General features: G+C 45.1%; 1 protein-coding gene across 1 annotated transcript in view; it reads left to right on the top strand.

Annotated features, from left to right (window-relative positions):
- PCSK5 (proprotein convertase subtilisin/kexin type 5) overlaps nucleotides 1-26,379 on the top strand; it is a 1,619,480-nt gene that overhangs the window by 1,221,944 nt on the left and 371,157 nt on the right. The window contains exons 23-24 of the mRNA XM_069625842.1: nucleotides 4,845-5,042; nucleotides 21,610-21,678. Coding sequence (XP_069481943.1) covers nucleotides 4,845-5,042; nucleotides 21,610-21,678 — 267 coding nt within the window. The remainder of the gene's footprint in view (nucleotides 1-4,844; nucleotides 5,043-21,609; nucleotides 21,679-26,379) is intronic.

Genomic DNA, 26,379 nt, shown 5'->3' on the forward strand with positions numbered 1-26,379 from the left:
TTCCTGCACCTGGTGAAGTTTGGCAGTGTATTTAATTGCAAATGGAGTTATGCAAATGCTCTTAATTCTGGCATACCTTCAAATCAGGCTCATTTTGCATGAACCTCGAAATCCAGCCGAGCAGACGGCCCCTGCGATTGCATTCGTCGCCACTTTTGTTCTGCCAGATCTTACTCATTTTCTTAATGGGGTGGTAGAAGGAGTGGGAATCCAAGCAGATCTTGGGTTCCTGTGCCTTTGCCCGCCCCAGCCATAAAATACTCCTGGAGCACCACGTGATCAATAATGTTGGTCAACCAACAGGGCAGCCAACTGGGCAGCTGTCATTACAGTGAATCCTTATGGATTTTGCCAGGTTTTTGCAGTTGTAAAAAGCTTTTCTCTGCCAGCATCTAAACTTGGTCTTGATGGAGACACTGTGGGTTTCCCTCGACGGATTGGGGCAATTAGTAGAGCATATTTCATGGTCCAGGCCCCTGCACCTATCCTCCAGGGGTTGAAAAATGTGTGGAGTGTTTTTCATGCTCCATGCCCCACTCCATTAGGCGAATCCTTCCTAAAAAAGGGCCGGGATGTGTACGATAAAAGGCGGGGAACTTGACTCTGCACGTTTTTAACAATCTGTCCAATTGCACACCTCAAACGAGATGATGACTTTAGGCTTCACACAGTTTATAATACTATTGCGTGTCTAGTGTTTGGCCTTAAAAAACACATCCCACTGTCTACAATCCCAGGTCCTCCTACTGGCTACCAGTAAGTGACTAGGGGTTAAATTAAGGAACTGCGCCTTCAATGTAAATGCGTAGCAGGCGCAGTGTCTCTTTACCTCAGAGAACATGTTGATAGCCTGTTCTACAGATGAGGCCTGTGAGCTCAATAGAAACTGCCTTTGAATGTGTGTGCATGAGGGAAGCTGCTAGATGTATGAGCCTGAGGGACAGCTGCTAGGTGTGTGAGCTTGAGGGACAACTGCCAGGTGTGTGACCATGAGGTGCAGCGGCCAGGTGTGTGAGCATGAGGGACAGCAGCTAGCTGTGTGAGCATGAGGGACAGCAGCTAGGTGTGTAAGCGTAAGGGACAGCTGCTAGGTGTGTGATCTTGAGGTTCAGCTGCTGGGTGTGTCAGCATGAGGGAGTGACATCACGGGAAGTGTTGTAACACAGCCTTTCACCCCTTGACAAAACATAAAGTGGCATCACGTAGCATTGTTACTAATTACACTACGAAAAATGTGGTCACAATATCACTATAACGTGACATATGTTTCATACAAGAATGATCACCATATGCATCATTAATATCAGTATGTATAGGCCCAAATTACTGTGAATGCAAGCAGACGTCAAAGGCCAAATGATAATGATGTGTTATTATATAGCACGTACGCTTAAGCGCTTTATATAGAACAAATATACATACAATATCACCCAACCTGGGTAGCAAGGGAGACCTCAGGGGTCGCAGAGCTGCGGCCCCTGGTGACCCCAAATGACGTCCTTGGGGGCTAGCATTATTTGTGACTTACATCAATTGTGACAAATACAGGACATTGCTCACAAGCGGATGAGCCGTGGTTAATGGCGACACCAGGTTTTATCAAGAAATCTTTAGGTTTCATATGAAGAGGCGAAGAAAACTTTTTACCAAGGCTGGTTGCTAAAACAATCGTTGGGCAGGCTCATAGGAATTACTCCAGTTGACATGAATTGAGCGCTGATGATGTATAACTGATATATTGCATTCATCAGAAGCGGAAAGGGGTGGACCAGTGGACGATGGAAATTGACTTTTGTCCTGATGAAGGCCGATGACCTAATGTGGGGACAGGACCAAGATACTTGTAACTAATTTTGATGAGCGAAACATAGTTGTATCAACATGAAGAGCGTTGGCCGTTTTGTGCATGAGTTATCTTGCAGATCAAGATTACCTGAGGCCATCCTCCTTTGGAGTGTGGGGAGGGACCTCTGTTCTCGTTCTCGTCCTATTGAAGCTAGAATGATGTATGCTGTCAATAGTAGCAAAGGGGGTTTCCGATCGGAAAATAGGACCTGTATGTGTCACAATTGATGTGAGTCACAAATCATACTAACCCCTGTCACAAATACATCACTGGAGATTGATTATCTAATACGGAAAAAAATATTGTGTAATTGTTATTGTTTTAGACCAGTGGTCTTCGGACTTGGGACTGGCCGCCCTAAGCGGGCCCGAAGGTTGTCCAGGGAGAGACTCTTTAAATATGGATTAAGATTAATATTTTTAATGTAAAAAAAAGGATTGAGGTGACTGCTTTTAATAGAAAATGTAAACAGTAGGTAATCTGCTCATATTTTAAAGACCATGCGCCCCCACCCTCCTACAGACATCCTTTGGGTCTCTTAGAGGGGCCAACACCTAGGTGGTGGTGGTGGGGGGACAGTGGTATGAAAAAGTTTAATACCACTGTTTTTTATTAATATTAACAGAAAGATATGTGGTTTGTATGATAGCAGTGTGTTTGACCATTTTCTGTCTAATAGTGATTGAGCAGAAAGCAAAACGAGTGCTACTCCCCTTAGGTGCTTTTGTTTATAGTGTAATGTATTTCCCGGTGAGGGAGTAGACTTCCGGCCCCGTTGTTGTATCAGTGTGTGGGTATCCTGAACGGCACAAGTTGGAATCCCAGAGGTTTAACCCAGCCTTCGTTCATCAAACAGACAATTACTTCCGTTTTCCGAGAGCTTCTGACTGCACATTGTCTTTGTGAGCTCAGAGGGCCTTGTGCGCTCATTATTTAGCCCCTTATGAAGTATTAGAAAGTTCAAGGTAACGCCAGCCATCAAAGTCCCACAAGGACCTCCAGTCTCCAATAAGGCTGACCGCTCACTGACCACAGGCACACACCTTCCAGCCTGGCTACCGGATCTGTCCTTGTCACCAGGGATTCCGCTGTTCCAGTCCCGGGCAATCCTTACACAAACCATTGTAATATTGTTCTTTTATCGAATTGGCTAAATTGTTGCGCACGAAGACTAAAAATCTCAGAACGCATTAGATTGTTAATAGAAGCAAGTGTCTCCAAATGTGGTGTTACAAGAGACGTTTGGTCACATTGGAACATTTAAATCAAAGTCTTCAGTGAAGCACTGACATCTCAGCAAAAGCGAAGTGACCGGGTACAAACAAGACAAGGTGTTATTGTGATCCTACTGGTGGCCTGAGCATACCATTGGTGGCCAGCAGTGGATCTCGGGGGTAGGGGGTGCTCACCGGTACTCGCCTCGGTGTGTTCATGACTGTGACCAATGGCCTTCTGCTGGTCTCTGAGTTGACACAAAGGCCATTTAAATGTTCACCACTGCTTCCGCGCATTTTCTAGGCACATTCCTGCTGGCTGTAAGTATCACTACCGCTGGTGGTAATCCTGAAAAGCTGCCCGTTTACAGTAACACTCCAATAACTGTGGTAACGGGTCTGGATTCTTCGAAATGCCTCCCCTGATATTTCACTTAATGCATCTCCATTTTATTAAAAATAAATCCCGTTTCCATCCTCATTCTGGGGAGGGAAATGTGAAGTGTGCAGTAGTGGATTTTAATAACTCTGTCCATTTTATTAATGACCAAAAGGGAAAACTCTGACTCTTTTTTTGCATGACATGCGAAAAAAAGGTGGTGACGTGATGGCGGTCAGATATGCCCCCCCCTTTCAATCTTTCAATGTCCCCATGAGAATGTTTTGTTTACTGTATTAAAGAGAAGCCCTCGCTCTTCCCTTCTGTGCAGGAACGTTTAAAGGGTGGCAGTGAAAATGGACTGTTCTCCTGATAACTGCTGTCAGAATTTAAAGATTACAGATTAAGCTAACAACCCCCGAGTCTCACTGAGGTGGCAGAATTCCCGACTCCAGCGTTGCAGTTTTGGGAATGCCCCAGGCCCCGGGCTGTACAAAGTACGGCCCGATGGAGGGCCTAGGGGTTAGGCGTAGGGTGGGGGCGAGAGGGCGCGAAAAGGCAAGGCGAGGGTCAGCCAGGTGGCGCCACCGCCCCAGCGTTGCCAGGGCTGCAGCCACCAACACCATGAAAGGTGTGAGGGGAATGTGCCCAAAAGCACACACACACGTTGTTATATAATTCTTGTTTGTGTATTTCCTGTAGGAAATAAATGCCTACGGCCAATAATTTGTCCACAACAAAACTGTCTGTAATTCATTCCATAGGAGGTATGAACCAAGAGCAAGGGGAACCCACACTACACAGTCTATGGCCAGCGGGACATTGCCACAAACAATGGAGAGTTATTTCATAGGTCTTGAATAAGGATGCATAGCTCCCAGGGGCGTTGCTAGGGAGGGGCTAAGGGGGCTGTAGCCCCTGATCTTTTGGTTGTAGCCCCGGATAGAATCCCAGGAGCTACAGCCAAAAGACTAGCTAGCCCCCAGTCCCAACAGTTCCGACATCAGATTAGCCCCGGGTCTTTTCCAGACCTAGCAACTCCCCTGATAGCTCCAATGGGTAATGTCCAGACTGCATGCCTCTGGACCATGCCCTGTTCGGTTTAAGAATGCCAGGATGCCCTCCTCTGCTTTCACACTAAACTCAAAGGCAGGAATAACTTTTCTTCACCGCTTTCTGTTCTAACCATGCATTTGGATAAGTGGTCTTTCCTTCTCATCCTTTTCTTTGTTTTTAATTGTTTTTATTTTAGTGCTCCCACACACTGCCCTTAGGTTTTTGTTTTTGTTTTAAAGAGTTTATGGGTTGCCCTACCGTGGAACAGTGTAAATGAAAAGAGAGTTGGGACTGATGAAAAGGCATGCCACTTTTGTAACCATCTTCTTTTCTTTTCTCTGATGCCTAGATAAGAACGGAAGAAAGCTGTTCCTGTACAATGGGGAGTGCAGGGACGCCTGCCCCAAGGGCCAGTTTGCAGCGCTCAGCACCTGCACGGCCTGTTCTGAGAACTGTGAAGCCTGCAGTGACTTTGACAGGTGCACCAGGTGTTCAGAAGGATACTACCTCAAAAGTGGCAGCTGCGTTAAATTAGAGTGTGGAGAAGGTAAGCAAACTCGCGTCAAGACATCATGCTATTTCAGAATCCCATCTTCTGTATAGTTTGCGCTACCTTCAGAGTACTGTTTCTACAATAGCCTGGAAAATTAGTTATTGAGAGGAGCCAGGAAGGAAACTCGGACAGACGTGAGTGTACCCCTCTGTATCTTACCCCCGCTGTATATATGTTTGGTTGCTACCGCCGAAAAGCTATCTGTTATGCATCAGCAATAGTGTAGACCTATGTAAAGAGCTCCGCTATGTATCTGTATTACCTCTGTAAAGCGCTCCGTTGCTTCCCGTAGCTAGGTTCGTGCTCAATAAATACCATAATAATAATAATAAAAGTGAGTCATGTTTTTGGTCAAAGACTTTTATTAAAGTAAAATGGGTTGGGAAAATGCCTCTCTGACCCTGCTCTAATTGGAGTTTTCCTACCTAAACCAAAAACTAAGCATCTGTCCATGTCAGAATGTCTAAAACAAAACTTCCATGTGTCCAAAGTTCTATTCTGACCCTCACACTCTAATGAACTAAATTCTAAGGTGAAAAGGAGAATGTTTTGGCCATATCATTTTAGAAAAGTGTTCAAAAAGAATAAATAACTCCAACATTAAAGTTCTCCAAGTATAAGGATCCTTGTTCCAGACGGTGGTTCCTTTCCCCTGGATTCATCTTTACTTTCTGGTGTTTTCGCTAGTAACAGTTCCTTATGCCTTTCTTGTGCAGCAACCACACTGATACACAAAACTGTCTGGTTTTCCACTTTTGTCTTATCAGGACACCTGGTATACTCTCCTGCCAGGTGTTGCTCTTTCTCTCCTGGTTAACAAAATCCTTTTGCTTGTCCTGATATATCCTAACTTTTGAATTTCTTGTAATTGCCTGGTATACTCTCCTGCCAGGGTGTGTTGTAATCACACACTTGTAACTGTCTGGTATACTCTCCTGCCAAACTTGAAAGGTTTTCACTTGCAGTTTGTTTCCTCTTTTTCACAATAAGCTCTCTCACGCTTTCTCTCTGTTACTTCATTCACAGTTACTTGCATTCAGCATGGCTGTTGATGTGCCCTGGTATCCCTGTTGGCCCTGGGTGGACTCACTGGTTCTTGTTGCCGTTACTGATTCCTCTCACGGACAGCCGGTGACAGTCTTTCAGTGCTTTCCTTCTTGAAACCACCCTCTCTTGGCTTTCCGGTCTTTCGCAGCCTCTACTGGGCTTGTCTGCTTCGTTCCAGGCTTCAGTAAGTTAGATGCTGCCTTTCAATACGTGCAAACGCCCAGGAGTATATATTCAGCTCCTGGCATTGCTGCAGTGTGTCTTCTTCCCATGGCAGCTTCCTTCTCCTTGGCTCTCGAGCCAGTCGGCTCCACTGCACTGGTTCCAGCCTTTCAGTCTCTTGGTCTGCACTGAGAGGAGCACCTCTCTCCTGCTGGCAGCACCTCTCCACTCTCTGCTTCTGCTCTTTAAAATTCCTGGCCACTGGTGTCTGCTCCCAACAACTAGATCAGTCATTGTGCTTGTGGCCTCCTTTGCTCTGCATTACTCCACTCTTCCTCGTCCCAGTATTTTGCTAGTATGGGAATTGAAGTCCCATCTTGACAATTTGCACGAAAAAAACCTGGCTAGGTATTCTTAATGGTTTTCAAGGGTAAGTCAGTCTTGAATGATTTGTATGTGGAATCCGAGACAGTGTTTTCATAAGGCTGTAGGAGAGCAGATGTGTATGTCATTGATAGAACCCACCCCCTCACCTCCAACTTATTGGATGAAGGACAGGAAGAAACTGCAAGACACTGGGTATCATTCCAATACTGCAACGGGTGTATAAGAGACATTATGCTCTCAGACAACCATACTGAATGTACCCTCAAACTGAAGTGGTAGCAGGATATTTGCAGACACCAGTGAATATCGAAGAGCTGTAAAGAAAATCTGATAGATGCAAAGGGATGTCATAAGGAGACGACGCGATGACGCACTGAAACGATACGAGGATACTTAAAGAATGAAGATGTAACTAAAGAAACAAGAGTCTACATACAAGTGAAAAGAAATCATATATACACAGAAGATAAGTAACCAGATGTGTAGTAAATGTATATACACAGAAACACAAGGTAGATGAGTCACATAGAATCTTAAAACACAGGTAAAGCAGCCATGTTGAAAAAATGGACGTCGGCTCCTAATAATAATACGCGAAAAGCTTGAAGGAGAGCGATCACGGCTGCAGAGCTGACAGACGCTGGAAGTGAATTTGTGCATGAACAAAGAAAAGCTGTTAGCCAAAGATCGGGGATGCCACAGCAAGAAGCAATTGCAGAGTGCGAAGGGAGTCAACAGGGATAAGCAATACACACAGGCTATATTTCTCTTATAATAAGTAAATGAGCGAACATTTGTGAATGCCAAGTATTGAACAATAAAAGATGCAGAAAGCATACGTGAGATGGAACAACCAAGTCTCCAGATGCCAAAGAGAGTCATGACACCCAGGATAATTGAATCAAATAGCACTAAATAGAAAGGTGAGATGGACAAAATCATGGTCTCTTCACACGTGGTGCAAGACCAGAAAACAAGGTCTATTCATAAGTCCCAGACGAAGATAAGGATGTACCTTAACTCCCCTTAAAGTTCCAGGGAAGATAACATTCAGCAAGGTCAAGTACAAAGAAGAAGCCTTGGCTGAAGGCTTTGCTGATAAGAGATGATAGACTAATTGGGCAAGTGGGCAGTAGTCTGATGTTGTTCTCTGAATCTGGATTTCACTTTGCTTACCTGCTGCCAACAAACCGAATGTCCAAGGTTGGGAGAGAGCGCCAACCAATCAGAGGGCCTATGCAATGGTGGACATACATTGTTGCAGAGGCCAATCCGATATTGTTATGCTGCTACAATCTGTATTATACGGAGCAAGAGGAAGGTTCAAGGTATGCCTGCCAGATAAGGGGCAGCCAATTATGTTACTAACACCTAAATGATATATAGGTACATATGTTCCCTTAACCAATCCCTCCATCCAATAGGTTTTATTATTTGCCATGTAGAGTGACATCATAGCTGATGCACATTGAGGTATAAAGCCTTTGTCTAATTGAAATAAGATAGCGAGTGTGTGGACTACGATGTGGTGTTTGCCAGGTTTCCCCACTTTATCAAACTGATAATAAACTAGTATTTTGCCATATTCTGTGAGCCTGTCTGGTTATTTAGGTCCAAGATCATTTATTATGGTAATCCCATTCTGCGTACAAGACGCTCAAAGGTGCTACTGCAAATGGCAGATCGAGTTTGATGGTTGGCCTATGGGTCTTGGGAAAAGGTTTTCAATAACCTTCATTGGTGGATGTGGAGATGTATGACAATATGCCATAAGGATATTGGAATGGGAGGTTCATCCTCAGAAAGGAAAGGGGGATACCATGTCTCATCCGATGATGCAATGACACCTCGTAAGAGGCTATCTTCCCCCCATATCATCCTCCCTCATAAAGCTGCCCCAGGATCAGGTAGCGGCTGCTGTCCCCTGGCCACATGGGAGGCGGTCACCACTGAGAAAGAAGTGATGACACCATCAGATTCATTAAATTATGCTTTTTTTATCCTACAGAGATAAATATCCCCTGCAATAGATCCTGTATATAGATGTATATTTTAAATACAGTGGACATTGTCACTTTTACCTACTTTATTAAATGCCTTAACTAGAAAATAGGACAGGGGCACAGCTCACGCTGGCTAATCTCTCTGTCAGACTGCCTCTAACCAACTAAGCACAGATACCAATCGGCTAAAAACCAGGAACCAAAACAGTCCCTGTCCAGGCACTAGAGGCCCCCCTGCTCTGCCCATTCTGGCTTGTGCTCTACATTAAAAGATATTATTTCCCAAGTCCAGATCTCTTTTCTTAAATCCAAATGATTTGGGTGCTCTGAAATTTTAAGAATAGAAATTCTAATTTCCAATAGGGTTTTCATTTTTTATAGCTTTGTGATCCCTGCCATTCCAGGATGGTTCTAATGTGGCATGCTACTTTTGATTGAGTACTGTCATCGGTTTCCCTGTCCAGGGGAATAATATTAATATCTATCACTGGCAATCTTATTGGTAATCACAGCTTGACAGTGTTGCTGAAATATCTGTTTCTTATCAATAATGATTTGCAAACAACTTACAATATGCTAACTAATCACTTTTGATTTGTGACTAGAACTAAAAAACTGCGCTTTTCATACAATGCTGAGAATACCAATTAACGTATGTATCTATGCGTTGAAACACATATAGGATTCACATAAATGATTCACATAAATAATATATACTATAAAAGAACAAACTCTTCTGAGAGCTTTAATGTAACAGGTGAATTTACATGAGCCACAAGACACCAAATACTTTCTTCTCAATGATATCCAGATGGCACACAGATACAAGGCTTTCAACTCGGTCTATTTATCATTCATAAGGATTTGTAAATAATATTACTCAGCCGTCCTTCCTGGACTACATACATGTACAGCTTTAAGTAGTAATTCACTTGTGAGCACCCAAAATAGGTCCCACACTACTCACACACCACACAATCTAGTCTTTTCTTGAGTTTAAGAAGTATTGTGTTAAGGCCAGACAGACAGCACCTGGTGGAGAAACATAGGAAAATTCCCTTCATTTTTTTTGTGAAATGCAAGTAGCTATTTGTGATTTTTTTTTTTTTTGAAGGTTGCCTGGTAATCAACATATATATGTTTTAACTCCATTGCAAGAAATATGTTTTGGGTGTTTCTGCTACTTCAGGTGGAAAACACAGAATTCAGCATTTTAAACTACACAAATGTTACCTCTTTGCAGGTCATTTGTGCTGGAAAGCACACAATCCACTAGCAACTTGATCGGAGTGCATACTTAATAGGAAATGGTAAATAAGTAGAAAAACAAACTTTTTCAGGCGCAGCATCTTTATTTGCTCACGCTGTACATTTTCCAGGCCTAGCCTGTATATGAAATCACTGGCGTGTATGGAACATTTATATACTGGTACTATAGCTGAATAAATCCCGACAGAAATTACTTGCCGCATCTGAGAGGGATCATCTCTTGGGCCAGAATAAATCATGCCATCGGCGTGCCCCTTTTAGTTTATTATGTGCAGTACTAAAAATGTCCCCCCTCTCTTGCGGTTGTCACTCCACCGTACACCCAAAGGCCATGGGCCTATGCCTATGAAGAGTACACTTTCAGCTCCTCCTTTTAGTCCGGTGAATATTATTCGTAACCCTCAACCATGTCTGACCATGGTTATTGTTTACTAAATACAGTATACTGATGTACTAAACTAGAACCAACTGTTCACATCTATGGAGGAGCCCAATTCCTACTCAAGAAAGATCCCCAGTAACAATGTTGCCATGTCAGAGTAAATCTGAGCACATTTCTAATATCAGGAGAGACAACCACTGGCTCCCCATCCAAGCAAGGATATTATTCCAAACTTTAAGTATCACGCATAAATGCATTGCAAACAAAGCTCCCAAATATCATGAAGAAATCCCAAACTAGACCACTTAGATCTAATAACAATTCCAACCTAGAAGTACCCTTTATAAAAGAGAAAAAGCGGGAGGGGGCAGCAGCTTCAAAGTCCTCGCTCCCAAACATTGGAACTCCTTAGCTACGAACATCAAAAATGGAAACTCCCACCCACAATTTTAAAAGCTACTGAAAACATGGCTATTCAATCAAACCTAAACATAGTTAAGTCTATAGTCGAGCTCAAACACAATTATCTGTTGTATATCCGCTGAATGTAATGCTATTTCTGCTTTTGTACTTCTGTCTGTTTTTATTGCAAGCTTGTATTGTGTCTACCCACTTGTGTCTGTAACTACGCCGTGATACCTCAGGGTCTGGGCGTAAAACAAATGGAATAACTACATAAATAAATAATGTGCATGTGCAGCAATATCCTACGGGAATATTCTGTGTAGAGACATCTCAGTACATTCTTGCAGCCACAGGGATTCAACCAGAAAAGTGTGTGCATGTATGCACTGTATGCACTACATGCATTTGAGCTATTACTGTTACAAGGAACATAGACTGCCGTCTATCCTCTTGGCCATATGTCTGTTTCCCAAAATTGATCAAAGGGCCTGAGAACTGAGTGTCTTACCCAACCATCTTCGAGGATTGGGTTGTAACATTACACCAATATTCTCAGACACTTTAACAGCTGATGGCAATATGTTACAAATTCATATCCATTGATTTACAGCGAGGGTACCACCGTGGGTTGTAGGATGCCTGTGTCTTGTGGAATTTGAGGTACAATCCTAGATCATTTTAAATATGTTGCTGGTTGAGTTAGGATCATTTGTGACAGAAGAGCCTCGGCACCTTGCACTCTGAGGGAGCTAAACTTAATTCCACATGCACTGAGCACACATGTTTCTACTGATACTGCAGCATGTTGCAGTAGTCCAAGCAGGCTGGTGGCTTTCCAGGCACTGGATTATAACACAGGCTCCGGGGAAAATAAAGGCATGCATGTTCATTAATATTCAGGATACATCAGAGCATGGGCCGTATCGGGCATTGCCTACCAACGGGATCCTGCTTATGCCAAAAGTCCTCCATCACAAGGGGGGATTGAGGTGGACCCTTAACACCAGCAGCCACATCCACTCTCACCTGGGATCACTGAAGCCTAAGTGTTTCTCAGGGAACACGTGTGACTCCAGCAGTGATTGTCCCTTGATTTTGTGGTGAGAATCTGACAAAGGGCTCTCGGTGGATACTCTCTAAAGTGGTTTACATTGAAATTACCGGGGTAAGTTAGTAGTTAGCACTCCATAACACATAAAACTAATATATTACATGAGTGCATTTGTAATGCTTTTTAGCATTCTTTAAAATTAATCAATATAATTTGAAACCTAAAGCAGGATCGCTATTCCCCCTGCTAATGTAGTTCATCATGTTGTCCCCGCGCCCGCGCTGCCCCGTCTCCTTGCTCTCACAATACTAACGTCTGATAACATGATTATTTCACCTATAAGGAACTAGCCGATGGCCCCTAGTTGTACGGCCTTTGGCTGGAGGCCAGGTTGTGTGCAATGGGGCTCATTATACAAAATAAAAACACAGTGCCTCCCACTGTTGCCATGCGATCATTAAACGATACCTGCCCTCATATCGGCCACCATCTCAAACATGTTCTACCAGAAATCTTTCCAACAAGTGCAGGTTGATCCAGTGAGAGTAAGAGTGTAGATTCTTTACGCCCGCTTTTTGTAGGGAGACCACCATTCGTCTTCTCTCGTTCATCTGTCCGTCCATTTTCCCTTGCATCTTTTTCCAGCAGGAAGAGCATTTTTTTAATCTGGTCATTGTTTTTTATTTCTTTTATGCAGCTGCATTCTACCTTTTTCTTTGGCTCTTCGCATGACCTAACCTTATTTACTCTACATGCTTCTATGCTATCCATTTCATTGTCCGTAGTGTTTGTGCAAAGTTATTTAAATGTTATGTCAGTGTCCTGGAAAGCTAGCAATAATAATAATAATAGTTTGTATTTATATAGCGCTACGAACCCTCCGGCATCTGAGCGCTGCTTATTATTACCCATGGTGTGTGGTGCTCATTTATCGACCTCGGAAGGATGAAAGGCTGAGTTTGGCCCTGCCGGGATTCGAACCTGCGTCAGCAGGCCCTGCACGAATGTCAAAGCAAGCACTCTACTCGCTGTGCTACCTGACCGGCTACTAAGGGGCAGGAGTCAATCAGTTGGCAGGCACGGTTTAGAATAGCTGGCAGGTCAAGAGAAAACGCAACCACGCCCGGGCCACTGTCTCTTAAAGGCTAATGGTGCTAGGGAGAGTTAGTTCAATGGCCAAGCCAACGCCTCTGAAACCCTACTTCATTTTTGAGGTATGTTTTGGTGGGATGGAAGGGTACCATCAAGCAGGTTACACTAAAACCAGGAACTCGTTAATGGCGATTCTTTTGCCCATAACCCTCATTTGTGTTGAAATGTGTCATCCGTTTCTAAAATGATGTTGCTGCTTTGCCAATTTCATTGTCCACTTAATTTCAAAATGAAAATGTCAATGTCTTGTAAAAGTCGTTAATCAAATATGATGTCTACATTAGCAGGTAATGTGTGGGGAGCAATGCGGTCCCTAAGAAATGGTGGCATGGCTGAGCAGAGCTTGGCCAAGTGGTCTGCTGATTCCGGTGCCCATACAAAGAGTGTGGTCTTAGCAACACTTGTCCCGCTCAAACTCGGGGAGCTTGTGCCCATCGCTGCCTGGGTTTCCTGAAGGCAGGCGTAAAGGTACTGCAGCATTTTCTTCTGTGACCCGTTCCCTTTGATTTTAGCTCGGGTTCGGCACATCTGCGAAATGTTAGCTCTTAAGAGATGCCGCTTGAGCCACATAAAAGTGAAATGGAATCGCGAAGCTTGCAGAAATGCAGCCTGCTGGCAATGCTCACACTTTTTCAATTTGAGAGAAAATCTCATTAGAATTGAGAATGTACACATCTATCAGAAAGCGGAAATCTGGGGTTTTAATATCTGCTTTGCCACTTACAATGGACATTCTCATTGATGGCCCAATTTTCCAGCTGGCTGCGAGGAGCTACTCTTTTTTTAACTCCAGAGCTGAGTGGCTGTCATCCAGCAGGGAGGTCATCTGCACCATTGCTGACCTCCCTGAAAACAATTCTGATCAGCTGCCTGGGACCATGGCCCTCTATTCTACTCTATCATCTGGAGCCTTAGCCGACCTTGTCAAATGATAACAGTGGGAGGTATCAGGGAATACTTCCTATTCCTGGCACACGGGAATACGTCACTTCCGGGTAGAAACGAAAACCCTTCTAATACTTCTGCTAGGAAATCACTACAGGCATACAAACCTCCTGATCACTAGAAAATGATTTCAGCAACTTTAAAGTATTAGCTGTTAGTTACTTTAGTGAATAAAAAGCTCCACCAATCGGAAACGTGGTTGGCACTAGATTTGGCACTTGTGGGCCACAAAGTACAAAAAAATGTGTGGGGTAACTATTAAACCCTGTAAAAAAAAGTGCTTACAAGACCCCATGGAGGGGTTGAACTAAGGTTTTGTTGAGCAGAAGCAAAAGCAGTTCCCAGAAAGCAGGTGTTACCTCAGAGGAAGGAGAAGCTGGCCCAAACAAATGTGAGCCCGTGCCCTGTTGTGCATGCCTGGACACTGGTTAAAAAAGGGGCATGCACATGTGTGTGTTACAGAAGAGCACATGCAGATGCCGCTTTGTGGATACAAAATTGTGCGCCTTTGTGTATTTTCCCATTTGCATGCGTGCAAGGGAATTTGCAAGGGAATTCTCAAATGGAAAGGAATAGGCACATATTGTAAGGCCTTCACAGTAAAACCCCATTGAGCTAGACCCCATATTTGTATGACATGCGGGGGATATTGTTGCTTATTTTTGTAATGTATTTCTGTTTAAAACATTCTTAGCATTCAAAGAATTCCATTTGTATGGACATAACATTATGGATCACATATGCTGTTTGACAGAGTGCTAGCTGTTTCTTATTGCAGGGTTAAGCCTTAAATTCATCCACGTTACCAAGCGAAAAGACAGGCGCATCCCTTGGAAAGCCTTTGGCTCACTGCAGTTTGTGGAAAGCAGTGATTAGAGGTGGTGGGATCCTATAGCCAGGCACATGAATCCTTTTTCTTCCCTTCCCCCTCTACTTGGGCAGTGACTTGTCATCCTCATAGGAATGTAGAACTCTATCAAGTTGGCACATTCTTCTTTCTCATAGCCTTTGATATCTGCACGACCACCTCTAAGAAAGGTGGTATCAGGCCTAGAGTGAATGCAATGCCACTGCAAACAGGGCTGCCCCCATCAGGCTATTATTCTCCTAATGCTGTCTGGAAGCCGCAGCCAGGGTAATACATCGAAAACTAATCGTGTTCTTGTCAGAATCAGCATTCCTGTGCCCAAAGACTTCCACTGCATAAAGAGCCACCAGAATTGGCAAACACATGGGAGACGCCGACAAGCTTGGACTCCTACTACCAGGGAAGCTGCTTTCCAGCTAAACACTGGAATGTTATATAGAAACTGAGGATTCACCATAGTTTTACAAAATGAAACCGAGAACACAGAGCGTTTTTGAACCCTAGCGGACTTGGACTCCTGTCCAAAGGAGAATTCTTTCAAGCCCAGTATTGGAAGGGAATTTAGGTACAGAAGATTAATCTCATTTGGACAACACAAGGACCATGGAGATATTACTCCCACAGCTTTATGAGATGCTCATCTCATTAATTTGATTTAAGATATTCAAGCACTAAGCACCAATGCTACGCTCAACAGCTGCTCCCACTTCCTTCGCTGCAGCACGCTCAGCTCAATCACTTGCTGGTTTACGCCTATTGACCATCATAGACGCTCTCGGCATTTAGTTGCTGTTTCACTTGCCGCTCCTGCAGTGGAGGTGAGGTGTTCCCCAGGGGTCTGTCATTATAAAGCCTCCACTTGACACGCTAGCAGTGCTATTGCTGTTTTAAACTGAACGTTTGTGTCACCATGACTGTAAGGTGCTTTTTACTTGCTAACTAATGCATACCCATTCTTAACATATTTGTTGACAATTCCTCGAAGTGTTCGGGCTGCTCAGTCCACTTTTAATTTTCCACGGCGTTTCCAGCCTCACTCACACAACGCTCTCGGCATCTATGTGCCGTCATTACCGCCCGCACAGCAGACGGGCGCAGCCGGCACGCCATCAGCGCGCCTGTCAGCGCGCTTAAGGCAAGCCCGTCTGTGCCCGTCCGTGCGCGGAATGAGCGCAATGTGCAGACTACTCTACTGGCTCATGGCACTACCAAGGTAGGCGGTGGGATTGATCGTAATACTCTTCTATCGCTGGCACCTTGTGACATTCTATGGCCTAATGGCTTTTGTCAGCCCACTGTTTCCCCCAATATTAAACACCCTACAGCATTGCAATGCTGCCTACTTCACACTCGCTCATTAGTTGCCCATTCTTTGGACTGTTATGATCTTTTATCTACTAATATTATTGAGTTTCTCTTTCTCACTGAAACCTGGCTTCGCGACATGTCGGATCCTTCCATTGTTCAGGCACTTCCTGCTAACTATGCCCTAATTAATTTGGATCGTGTAGCCACTCAACCTGGTGGTGGAGTGGCCTTGATCCATGAAACTAAATACAAACTATCCAGCACAGTCATAGAGCACTCCCTTAAAATGGAATGCATACTGACTCATATTTCTGCCTCCCCAAATGACACCTTCTCTATCCTACTGGCATACTGCCCTGCAGCAACAGATAGTGCTTTCTGCACCTTCTTCCCTGCACTGATAGCTGAACTACGAATCACTTATCCTAATCTGCTGGTCGTTGGCGACTTTAATTTGCCCTCTGATTCTGCCACTATTGTGCAGGTTGCTAACTTTTTGGCTGCCATATCTGCCTGATCTTGGGCTTCCTCAGAGCGTAACTGAACCCACCCACTCTCTGGGTAACATCTTAGACTTCATCTTTGGTCCTGAGACCATAATTGGCACGGTCTCTCCCACTCCAGTGGCTTGGTCTGACCATTTCACTGTTCCCTTCTCTATCTCTATGAAGGTACCTCCCCCGCCCCGCTCTAGGCTCGCCATCTGCAATCGCAGCTGGCGTTGGGTTGCTAACCATGAAGTGATTGCTTCTGTGCAGGCCCATTGCAGCCTCGCTGACATATGCTCTTTCGCCACTTTAGAAGCCTCCTTCCTAGCAGCGGCCAACTTGCTAGCTCCTGTAAGAACATGTAAACAAAAAAGCTGCCCCCTGAACCTTGGTTCACTAAAGAACTCAAATCTAGTAAACTTCAGTGCAGACCGGCTGAAAGGAAATGGCGCTCCTCGTATTCTGAGGAAGCTAAAATTGCCTTTCACAACGTTCTCACTTCCTACCATAAAGAAATTGTTAATGACAAGAAAGTCTACTTCAGTCTTACGGTCGAGAAGGCTCTGAACAAACCTAAGGCCATTTTCGATCTGGTACATTCACTCTCTACTCCAGAGACAGATTGTCCTCTAGTTCCACCTTCACAGGATCTATGCGATTCACTCTCCTCCTTTTTTGTAGACAAGATATACACTATTAGAGACACCATTAAAGCTGAAGCTGATGCTTCCCCTTCTGGTTAGATACATATTGAACCTCCTCCTGCCATAGGAGCCTGGTCTTCCTTCCCCCATTTCTCTGATGCTGACATCCTTCTTGCTATTCAGCACCTTAAATCGGCCTCACCAGCGGATGCCATACCCCTGGCTTTGCTAAAGGAACTATCTGCCGTCATGTTCACCTACATTTCTTCTGCGGTTAATCATTCCTTTGCCGCAGGCGTCATTCCGCCTTCTCTTAAACATGCTTTAGTCATTCCCTTATTGAAAAAGGCCTCCTTGGATCCTACAGTACTATCTAACTACTGGCCAATCTCCCTCCTGCCCTGTATGATGAAAGTTATGGAAGTACTGGCCGCTCCTATGTTGTCTAAATTCCTTGAGTCTTCTCAGTTCTTTGACCCCTTTCAATCTGGTTTTCGTCGAGGCCGGAGCATGGAATCCTTTCTTAATTCTCTTCTTGAAGACCTGTTACATCTGGTGGACCAGGGCGGTGTCGGAGCCGTCCTGCTTCTGGATTTATCGGCGGCTTTAGAAACAGTGGATCATCTCACGCTGATCTCTCGTCTGTCCACCGCCGGCTTGGCCGGTCATGTTCTTGACTGGTTCACAGCATTTCTTGCAGACCGCTCCCAGTCGGTCTCTGTTCCTCCTTTCCGCTCTTCTCCAGTTTCCCTGGTTTGTGGGGTTCCTCAGGGATCGGCACTCTCTCCTATTCTTTGTAATGTCTACATTAGACTTATTCTTCTTCTTCAATCTCATGTTTTCCATTATTATTCCTATGCAGACGACACGCAGATCATTGTCCGGCTTGACCTGGCTCAGCTGAAACTGCTGACCGTCTGCGGAAATACTTGGAGGATCTGGGCAGCTGGATGTCATCCAACTGGCTGAAGCTCACTGCTGGCAAGACTGAGGTACTGGTTGTCGGTACACCCTCCCCCCAGCTGTTATGGACCTCTGATTTCTGGCCACTCTCTCTAGGCTCCCTCCCCACACCAGTATCATCGGTCAGAATTCTAGGGGTTAGACTCTCTGCCTCCCTGGCCATGGAAGAACAGGTGGCGGCAGTATGCAAGACTGGCCATTTCAAACTTTGGATCTTAAGGAAGGTACTCTCATTAATTCCGACGGCCTGCCAAGCCCCTTTGGGTGGCTGCCTTGGTATTGAGTAGCTTGGACTACTGTAACTCACTTTATCTGGGGCAACCTCTTTATTTAACTAAACATCTGCAGCTCCTTCAAAATGCAGCTGCCAGATCTGTCCTCCGCCCGTCTTTCGGCACTCATATGTCCACGCTACTGAGGCAACTGCACTGGCTCCCCGCAGAGGCCCGTGTCATGTTTAAATCTATGTGCATGGTCCACCGAGCTTTCTACGGTATTGGAGCTGAGTATCTTCAAGCCAAATTTGTGCACTACATACCTCCTCAACCCCTACGTTCTCAATCAGCCCTTCTTCTTGTGGTTCCCCGGCACAGGCTGGCTCGGTCAGGTGGTTGTGCCTTTTCTACTGTAGCCACTAATGCCTGGAACAAACTTCTGCATGCTCTGCGGAGCACTGCTGATCATTTTTGCTTTCGACGTAAATTGAAAATATTATTATTCTAATGGCTCTCCTCGCTGTTCTGTTTCTGCTAGCTGCCTCTAGCGCCATGATGCCTTCGGCGTACGTGCGCTCAATAAATTCATATAACATAACATAACATAGGGCTTGCCCCACTATTGCACCTCCGATTTGATTTCTTCTGCCTCTTCGAAATTGATGGCATGTCTGTTTTAAATTCTACTTCCTCCCAGTTCTGGTTCTCGTCCATCTTTTTGTAATTATTCTAATCTTATCCATCCTCTCTGCTCTAGTAAGAGCCGGCTTTGGGGGGGGGCGAGGCGGGCGACCGCCCGGGGCGCCACACCCCCAGGGTGCCATTAGCCCCTGCCACGCCAGCTCGGGGGAGTCTTTCAAGGGCTCCCCCGAGCTGGCATAGTGGGAGGCAGCGTGGCAGGCGGGCTTTTACTGTTAAATGTGCCCGGGACGGGCAGAGGCAGGCTCATTCAATGACAATGGGGTGCTAACGCGCCCTACTTAAGCTCCTCGGCGGAGCAAGGAGGTTAAAAAAAATAAAAAAATAATAAGTGTCCCATCCTGGCCCCGCCCCCTTCTGCCCACCCACTGTTAACCAGGGGCGTGCGGTGGGCAAGGGGGGGCGCCAATTTGCCCAGGGCGCTGCTGCCCCGAGGGCCGGCCCTGGCTCTAGTTACCCATCACCTGTTAAAATTGCTCTTTGGAATGCTTGCTCCCTTTGTAACAAATCCCATTCTGTCTTAGATACCTTACTCTGTCTGGACCTATAGCTTTTGTCTTATAATATTGCTATTCCTGATTCCCTTTCTACCTCCGACACAGCTTTTCTTCACACACCTCGGCCCTTGCCCCGTGATGGTTGAACTGGTATTCTCTATCGCTCATCTTTTGTTTCTCTTCCTAGTTCATTGTCTCTTCCCACATTTTCTTCATTTCAATAGTCACTCAGTTCTTTCTCTCAACCATTGACCTTTTCAGGTGTCTATCGTCCTCCTGGTCCCGTGGGATCCTTCTGTGATATTGATATCTTGCTTTGTGCTATTCCACCCTGTTCGCTATTTATACTTCTCAGCGATTTGAATCTTCATATTTCCACTACTCACTCATCTCTTCAGTTTCTTTCCATTCTTGACTCCTATCTCCTTTCTGCCCTTCCTACTCCTCCCTCTCACGTATCTGGCTCTTCTCTTGATCTTATTTTCATTTAATCTTTATCCATAGCGTCTGTTTCTGCACAGCCTCTTTACTCTGCTGATCATCATCTTCTATTCATTTAATTTCTCCCTTCTCTCATCTACTTCTCCTGGTTCTGCAGCTCCAACATAGGTTCATCAAGATCTTTGTGCTTTTAATACTTCTCGGATTCCTCTTGCATTTCGAATCTTCCTTCACATCCTTCGTTTTCTACCCTCTGTGGTGATGAGGCTACTACATTGTCTTCTTCTCTCTCTTATTCTCTCGATTCTCTTTACCCCACTACTTCAGTTTTCCCTTCTCGGAAACTATCTCAACTATGGCTTACCCCCAACCATCTCGAGCAATGCTGGTGTTCCTTTTCTGATGCAGACCATTTGTTTTTTTCTTCTTATCATACACTGTATGAGGATGTTCTTCTTTCAGCTAAACGCTCCTACTATCCTGATCTTTTACAATGTCAATCTACTCACGTCTGTTTCAATCACTATATCGTCTTCTTTCTCCCCCTTCTCTCGATTATTCACTTAACTCTATCTTAACTGCGTCTGATTTTTCACATTCTTCTTCTTCAAAGGTGGCCAATCTTTGAGCGGTCATCGTTCCTTCCTCTACTGCTTGCTCTTCTTCCCCAATCTCCTTCCTACTTTGGCTATCTCAGCTTTCTCTCAAATCTCTACTTCTGAGGCTATTTCTTTACACTCTTGTGCCCACCCTACTGCTTCTCCCTCTGATCCAATTCCTTCTTTGCGCATCCCTAAGGTTTATCCTTTTCTTACCTCTCCCTTTAGTACTTTTCTCCTTACTTCGTTTCCTTCCTCATTGAAGCACACTTCCATTCTTCCCATTACTTGAAATGTGCTCAAATAACACAAACAAACCTAACACTATAAGTGAGCATAAAGAGTATGCCTAGCTGTGTTGCCCCGCATGCTGAAAAGATGCCGACGAGTACCAGCATGCGGAATAATATGAGCTTCTGGAAAATGCACGTGATTGGAGCCGGGGGGGTCACACAGCATGCAGCTGTATGCATCCCCTATCATTGCCTCCCAGAAGCCACTGGGAATGTTCTACTTCCTTCTGTAGCTATGTAGCGCTGCATGCAAATGCTCAATTAAAAACCAATCAATGTCTTGAGCGCTGGGAGCAACTGATCACTGCAGCGTGGGTAATGGCCCTGGTTTCCCCGGATTTGGAATCCAAGGAGATCATTTTAGCCGGATTCCAAATCTTGAGACATCCGGTCCAATTCCAGTACTGCTAAAACACCTCTTTTCTACTTCATGGCGACTTTAGTCAAATCACTGGCGCTTCTTGCCATTAACTCATCCTCTCCTTTCAGCTCCACTTTCTGTATAACAACGTTTGGGAATGGAGCTCTTTCAAGACCATAACGTACCGTAGTGGCAGCGACAGTGGCACTATCCACATTTTTGGGTGTTTAGCTATTTTCCTTAAAACACTGTTCAATGTTCAAAATGCAAACAGATGCTCCCTAAAGTTCTACAGCCTAAGGACCATTGCATGATGAAAAATAGACAATGCCAAAGTCAATCTCGGGTAATTCACGCCAAGCTCTCCCTTTTCCATGCGCAGGTGAAGTCGAGGACCTAGATTACGAAGAGTGCGTGCCATGTGGCATCAGCTGCCGGAGATGCTCTGCAGGTGAGTGCCCTGTTCAGGAGGCAAACGCTGGACCGATAAGAGCATCCTATTTATTTCTATATATGTGGGTTTTCTTACAGCGCTCCTAATAAATGAACCCCACTTCAGGGCGCTTACACAACAAACACAGACATTACCATAGGTGTTCATTGACTGCAGGGAACTGCCAACATTAGCACTTGTGTGATGTAGTGTCCCTTGCATGCAATTTTCAAGTTTTGCAGAACAGAATGAAAATGTAAAGTGTAAAATCAAACAAAATGGCCTCCATTCGTTATATGTATGCTCCGTTTTGTGAAAAATGTAAATACCACCTGAAAATGACACTCACCAGACAGAATTTACAAGAGATTTCACAGGATTCCATTTGTTTTGCACCGTAATGAAAATCTCATACAGGTGTAAAGCAAAGTGCAATTTGAAGTCGGACGAGTAAAGCATGACCAAAACGATAATTCCGCTTCCTGCCGGTATGTCCCTTCAAAGGGAATGAAAATGTCCAGTGCGGTAACCTTTGGCGTAAACTCTATACCCCTTGCTGTAATGCTTTGGTTTACTGATTTGCCCCTTATAAAATGACCCCCAAGGTGAGGCTTGGAATGTTTGAGTGTGGGACTGTGGAACATAAAAGGGATCATTCTGCCAAGAGTGGTTATTGCATGCAGCGGACCACCAACGTTAGCATTTACGTGCTGATTCCCCACTCGAACGCAATCTTTCATTTTACAAAGCGGAGTGACAAAATGCCTTTGCTCTTTCACTTTACTCTTCGTTTAAAAAAAAATGTAAATGCTGCGTGTAAATTACACTTTGCAGATGGCATTTACAATGGATGCATATCGGGTCCACCTGCTTTTATCAGGTGTTAAATGCAGGTGGATTCCGTAGGAATCCATTCCTTTTACACCTGCTTGAAAATCTCATGCAGGCGTAAAACCACAAGGCTTTTCAAGGAGGAAAAGGAATGCACGGTGAAAATGCTCAATCTGTAGCATGCCCCTACTCCTCCTTGAAATGCATTGAAAATCCCCTAGAGTGAAAAGGGCGAACATGGCGTACCCCTTGCTTTTACACCTTATCTTTCCACCCTCCCCCATGTAAAATGACCCCCAAAGAGCAGTGGTAGAAGTGTATGTAAAGAAGTAGTGGAACTATGTTCCCTGATGTGCTGGCCCTGCTCCCCACGAATCCCATTGCCACGCCCCTCCCATGCTCAGTCCAACTCCCCAGACAGACACACCTGCTGTTTAAGGGAACATTCAGTTCAGGTCACTGAAGTGCAAGGTTTCAATTTCTATCTACACTTTTATTTTAAAGCTTAACCATTCCACAACGTTTTCTTTTTAATATAGAAGTATAGGAACAGTAAAACTTTATTTTTAAAGTAGAGGAGCACTGCTCCCAACCGCCCCCGCCCACTTTGACCACTGCCAAAAAGGAGAAAAGCTATAGTTCACAAGAGGCAGTCACTAGGTCAGAGTGATCAAGGCCCCAAAGAAGGAATGAGTTTTCAGCCCTATGACCATTCCACAGGTAGAGTCTTGCGTCAGTCTGGAGGGCCAGCAGTGGGGGGCCCATTTCAAAAGGCTGCTTGGAGGCCCCCTTTACTACAGCTGGGAATACCTGCCTGCATTTGTTAATAACAAAAATGCATTGATCCAGTCTAAGGTTTACAAATGCAATGGTGCAGTGGAAAAATTGAAAATATGTTTATTGGGGCATATCATTGGGTGCAGTTTAGTACCCCTGGAGCACCCATCTGATCACACTATTAATATAATATCCAGATTGGGAAGCCTGAACTCACTGCAAGTATAAGTAAAGGACTTTGGTTGGAGGAGAGAACGAGTGACCACAGATAATAAAGGGACAAGCGTATTGGCATCTGCACAGCAGAACAAAGAAAGACATACAGTGAGGGAGCTGAAACCCCAGAGGACCACTTAAGAAAAACTACTAAGCTTTCTATCAGAGTCAGAGGTGGCCTCCAAGGTGTGGGGCCCATTTAAATTGCAAAGGCTGAAATGCCCCGACACTGGACCTTGAAGTGGGATCGCCCACTAAACCGCCTGTATTTAGCAAGCAGGGTCGCTATGTAGTTCCGGGAAGTTGGCGGTGAAGGTCTGTTTTCATGTCCTAACTGTAATTATGTATGCATGTATTCATTTATGTATTTGGTTTTGTAACACTCTACATTGCGATCAAAGTCTCTTTAAAGCATAGCGAACTGGTGGAGGGTCTCAGAGAATGTTGACAGGAAACCCAGGTACTGCTCCCCAGATCCTGACTGGGGAGAGGGTGGACGGGAGTTGGGAGAAAAGAGGAATAAGAGCGGGGAGAAGAGAGTGCAAGAGACCTTCACAGTGAAGCCTGCGGGCCACATTGGAGATCCTGACTTAGAAGTGTGAGGGGGAGGGGAAAGGTCAGGGATGTTCACAACCATTCCCCAGGGGCTGTATACCAGATCTTGATGATGGAGGAGCAGAAAGGACGAAAGATGGAGGTAGAAAGAGGGAGGAAGAGGGGTAGAAGGAGTATGTACAAATGCCAGGCAAAGAAGTCCGAGTTGAATGAGAAGGGGAATAGAGTCGTGGCACATTTCCATGGTTTACTAAGCAAGGTCACATGAAGGAGGCTAGTGGATGGGGACTGGGGGACCCTGGGAGCTGGTGCCCGCCTCTTGCCCCTTGAAGCTTGCCTCGGAGATGGTATACATAGGATCCCTCATGGCCCCCATCCCTCCCCTATCCTCATATACCCACTATCACACATTGTCCCCACGAACCCCATTGTGGCCAAAGTGGGGGGTTCTTCAGTGAGAAGGGAATTGGGAAAACCAAATACTGGCACTTGCAGGTCTGCAAGCTGCGCCCTGGCGAGGGCGAGTGGCAGCTGACAGCAGGGAGTAGATCCAAGACCAAAACTTAAAGGATCCAATGTGGGCTTTTCTTGCGGCAGTCCACTCGTGGTCAGCCAAAGAAGGGAAGAAACAAACCTTAGGAGAAGGCCAGGCAGAGCTGCATGATTCCGAAAGGGGCTGAGGGATAGACTTGGCGTGTGGAGCTGCAGGGAGGTCAGCTGCACAATCCCAGACACGCGGAGGAGCTTTAATCCACACTGCCTGAGACCAGCCACACAGCTCACTCCCCCCCCAACCCCCTCCGCCCCCACACCCCCCGGAGCTGCTCATCCCGCGCTCAAAGTGGTATTCACTCACCCCACTGGCATATAAAAGGGGACGTGTGGGGGTTACGTGACAGATTGTGGACAAAAAGAGAGATGTGCATAGTGTGAAGGAGAGGAGACGGAGAGGTCAGAGTGGAGGAAGAGGGAAAGGCAGTGGGAGTGTCAGATGAGCAAATGAAAGTGACATTTCTGTTTGGGTCTCTCCCTCTCACTGGAAGAGCTAGATTGTCTGCTATGTAATGCAGTGATAGCGTAGGGCCTGTTTCCTTTCAGACAGGATGCTGCCTCAGCTGGACAATGTCAGACATCTAATCATTAATCTATACTTTCTAACATTTGAAGCTGAGTAGCAAAGATTTATTCTAAAATGGCTGCCCACATCCGCCCATTGGAGTCAATATGAAGGCTCATTGGGGGCGTGGGGCTAATTTGCATATTTACACATAGTTGCAAAACTCTGAGGTTTTAACAATTGGTGATTACTTCCATGTTTTGAAATGAAAATGATGCACGATACAATTACCTTTTAGGCATTATCCATCCATAATTTAAAGGGAGCAGCGTATCTTGTATCCATTTCCCAACAAAAGGCATTTTCCTTGCTTTCAGGATCTGCTTTTTAGCCCTTATCCAGCCTCCACATACCCAAAATTCCATTCCACTTTTCCAAATGGGCCACTCTACAGAGATATTTAAAAGAGTCGATGTAGGCAAACTAACCAAAGTAGATCCTACCCAAACCCTTCATCCAAAGGTTTGCCCCCATAATGCAGTCGCATAGAGTAGGCCTCAGAGTGCATCATGCACTAGCGCATTTCTGTATCGCCAGATGAACCGGAGACCTGTAAAGACGATCATGCAGATTGTTCTATGCCAGATGACACTAGAGACCTGTAAGGACGATCATGCAGATTGTTCTATGCCAGATGACACTAGACCTGTAAAGACGATCATGCAGATTGTTCTATGCCAGATGACACTAGACCTGTAAAGACGATCATGCAGATTGTTCTATGCCAGATGACACTAGAGACTAGACACACCTGCGCTCCTTGTTAACATGCTCACAGAGTATAGGGCTTTATCCACTCCAGCACAAGCACTGGTGCTGCTTAGCTTATCTTTGTTGCCATGTTTACATGTTATTACAACAAGCACTAGCAAACATGCAACTTAACCCAATGTATCTACTTCCGGGAAATCGGTTTCTCCTTGTTTTCATTATTGCCATCAAATAGTTCACTGTACACTTCCATCAATGTGTTGAATTATAATTATAATTGTTCATTTATAACATGCTCAATACCAACGAGTGGTTTCTAAGCGCAGGATCGGGATTCAAACCTGTGTCCCGCTGCGTTGTCTTGCTTCCAAGACAAACGCGTTGCCCCTGAGCTATCCTTCCTATTGACTTTTGTAACTTACAATGACTACACTGTTTGCTGGCCTCCTCTAGTCGGTTATTCCTGTGAACCTGCTAGTAAGTCCGGTGCTGTGCTTGGATAGGTGTTCTTC

This window comes from Ambystoma mexicanum, chromosome 6p (genome assembly GCF_040938575.1).
Source record: "Ambystoma mexicanum isolate Mex_15411 chromosome 6p, UKY_AmexF1_1, whole genome shotgun sequence".
In the NCBI taxonomy this organism is placed as follows: domain Eukaryota; kingdom Metazoa; phylum Chordata; class Amphibia; order Caudata; family Ambystomatidae; genus Ambystoma; species Ambystoma mexicanum.